General features: G+C 61.8%; 1 protein-coding gene across 1 annotated transcript in view; it reads right to left on the bottom strand.

Moving 5' to 3' along the window:
• The window catches only part of CYHR1 (cysteine and histidine rich 1), a 12,017-nt gene extending 9,735 nt beyond the window's left edge, over window positions 1-2,282 (bottom strand). Inside the window, exons 1-2 of the mRNA XM_004697349.2 lie at window positions 2,001-2,282; window positions 1,609-1,761 (exon numbers count right to left, since the gene is read on the bottom strand). Coding sequence (XP_004697406.1) covers window positions 1,609-1,761; window positions 2,001-2,093 — 246 coding nt within the window. The 5' untranslated portion in view covers window positions 2,094-2,282. The remainder of the gene's footprint in view (window positions 1-1,608; window positions 1,762-2,000) is intronic.
• Window positions 2,283-2,356: the final 74 nt, after the last annotated feature.

Genomic DNA, 2,356 nt, shown 5'->3' with positions numbered 1-2,356 from the left:
GCCATCTTTGTTTTCGCGACGCGGGGAGCGCCCCCTCGCCGCCACCGCCCCCTCCGGCCTCCGGGTCACGTGAGTCCACGCGGAGCCTATGTGAAGGCCGCTCTGCGCGAGGCGGCCCGGCGACCAGAACCAATGGGCGCGCGAGGCTGGCTGAGGGCCCGCCCCTGCAGCTGTGGGCAGGAAGGGGGCGGGCCTCGCACCAGGGGCCAGTGGCGAGGGTCGGGCGCAGCGCGAGCGGGGGGCTGCCAGCGGCCCGCAGCCCTGAGGCCCGCGCGTCCGAGTGGCCTGCGCCTTTGTCCCTAGGACGCGAGCGGGGGTCTATGGCCCGAACTGGACGGGATGTGTGAGCAAACTCGCCCACCATCCCGTTGTGCCCTGTGTGGGACCGGATGTGCTTCCAAGAGGAGCCAGCGGGGGCACTGCCACTGGGTAACCCATTGCTCTGGTCAGACCGGTTTCTTGACCCTGGAGTGGGGAGCTGAGAAGGGCGTGCGGAGAAAGTGAAGATCTTGGGTCATTGATTCCGCCTGGCACAGGCAGCCGGACGCCAAAGGCCAACGAGGCAGGGTGGAGTCAACCCAGAGAGGGGATGTGTGTCTCTGGAAACCACTGTGGAACCGGCCTCCCCTGCCCCACCCCAGTCAGCAGCCTGTGAAGGTCACTGCCCCAGAGGGCCACATGCCAGGCTGGGCAAGAATAAGAGGAGCTGCTCCCTGTCCCAGGAGAGCAAGAGCCCTGGTCTTGCCGCCCAGGGGTGAGTGGAGGAGTCTCCTGACAGGTGTTGGCAGCAGGCCCAGTTGCTGCCCTGGGCCTTAGAAAGTTCCCTGGAGGCTCTTCCGTCCCTTCAAGAATGGGCCAATTCCATATTCCTGTGAATCGCTAAGGTTTATTGGATACCAAGCCTCCCTCTGGATCAGTATTTCCCAAAGTGGGTGATGCCGCCCCCTGGGGGGCAGTGCTGGAACAATCCAGGTTAGGGGGCTTACTAACCCTTAACCTGGATTATGGGCTAAAGTACAAGTTTGTTTTTTTGCTAAAGAGGGGCGGGAAGGCCAAGTAATTTTTTTCTGAAAAGGGAGTGGCCGAGTGAGTTTGGGAGTCTTATGCTGTAGACCCACAGCCATGTCCAGCCCAGAATCAGGCCCCAACTCATGCCTCAACTGTTGACTGGTGACTCTGGTCTAAGCAAGCCCTGAGTGTGCTCCAGGGTTAGTGTCAGGTGTCAGGAGGAGGTGGTGGGAGGCAGGGGTGCAGCCCTGCCCTGGGACCCCGCTGTCACTCCCACTGCAGGTGGTGTGTGTACAGGGCCCTGCAGTACGCCCAACTGCCCGCAGCCAGTGCCCATCGGCAGATGTCCTCTTTGGGCAGCAAGAGCAGTTTGTCTGTCTCCAGCCGGCTCAAGAGGCCAGCTGCCCCCAGCATCACACCCCCCCACATCCCATAAGTGTTGGCTGTGAAAACAGCCACAATGAGAATGGTCACTGAGACCACCAGCACCACTGCCTGCCCAGCCACAGATCGGCCCTCAGCCCCAAGGTGGTCACCAGCCACTGCCAGCACCATGCCCCCTGCCAGCATCAGATTGGCTGAGGAGCGGTCCCCATTCACCCAGTGAAAATCAAAGGCCAGAAGGGGCAGGCTGATTACGGTGGCCACCCAGGCTCCAGTGCGGCAGTCTTCATCTGTGCCCAGGCCAGGGGCCAGCATGGTGGCAGCAGCCAAAGCTTGGAGCAAGAAGCCAGCAGCAGCCCCTCGACTTGCCTGTGAACACATGGAAGGGAGGTGTGGGGAAGGGGGCCAGCTACCATCGCTGCTGCCTAAGCAGTAGGGCCTGGGGCTCTCATGGCAGCCTGGACCCCAGGTTCATCTCCCGGACTACCCACCCACCCACCCACCCCCCGTTCTGACGACCAGGCCTAGATGCTGGGGTCTGGGGTGGGGCTTGGCACACAGGGTGGACTAAGGCCTCTGGAGCAGCTGACGCTCCCCCAGCTACTCACCTGGGCAGTGCACACAGCTGCGTGCAGAGACACGACACCAAGCATCAGGTGGGAGAGGGCTGTACCCCAACTCATCCCAGGTTGGGGGGTCATGGTGGTAGGGAGTTTGATGAGAAGCCAGGGAAGGGGATCCTCAACTTTGCAGAGAAAGCACAGATGCCGGCGACCAGGCGCTATAAGGACAGCTCTCCAGAACGTACAAATGCCAAACTCCAAGTCTAAGTGCAGGGGTGGAGTCGACCCTTAACTTTCGGGGGCCCTGAGGCCAGAGGTGGGGATGGGGGTGGGGTGGGCGGCACCAAAGTGAGGAAGAAGAATCTAATTAGGCCTGAAAACCGTAGGAAAGGGATGGGGAG

The sequence above is a fragment of the Echinops telfairi genome, unplaced genomic scaffold (assembly GCF_000313985.2).
Source record: "Echinops telfairi isolate 266 unplaced genomic scaffold, ASM31398v2 ScPeMD7_1;HRSCAF=3_0, whole genome shotgun sequence".
NCBI classification, from domain to species: Eukaryota; Metazoa; Chordata; class Mammalia; order Afrosoricida; family Tenrecidae; genus Echinops; species Echinops telfairi.
The sequence above is the reverse complement of the archived record's forward strand: the minus strand, read 5'-3'. Positions and strand labels throughout refer to the sequence as shown.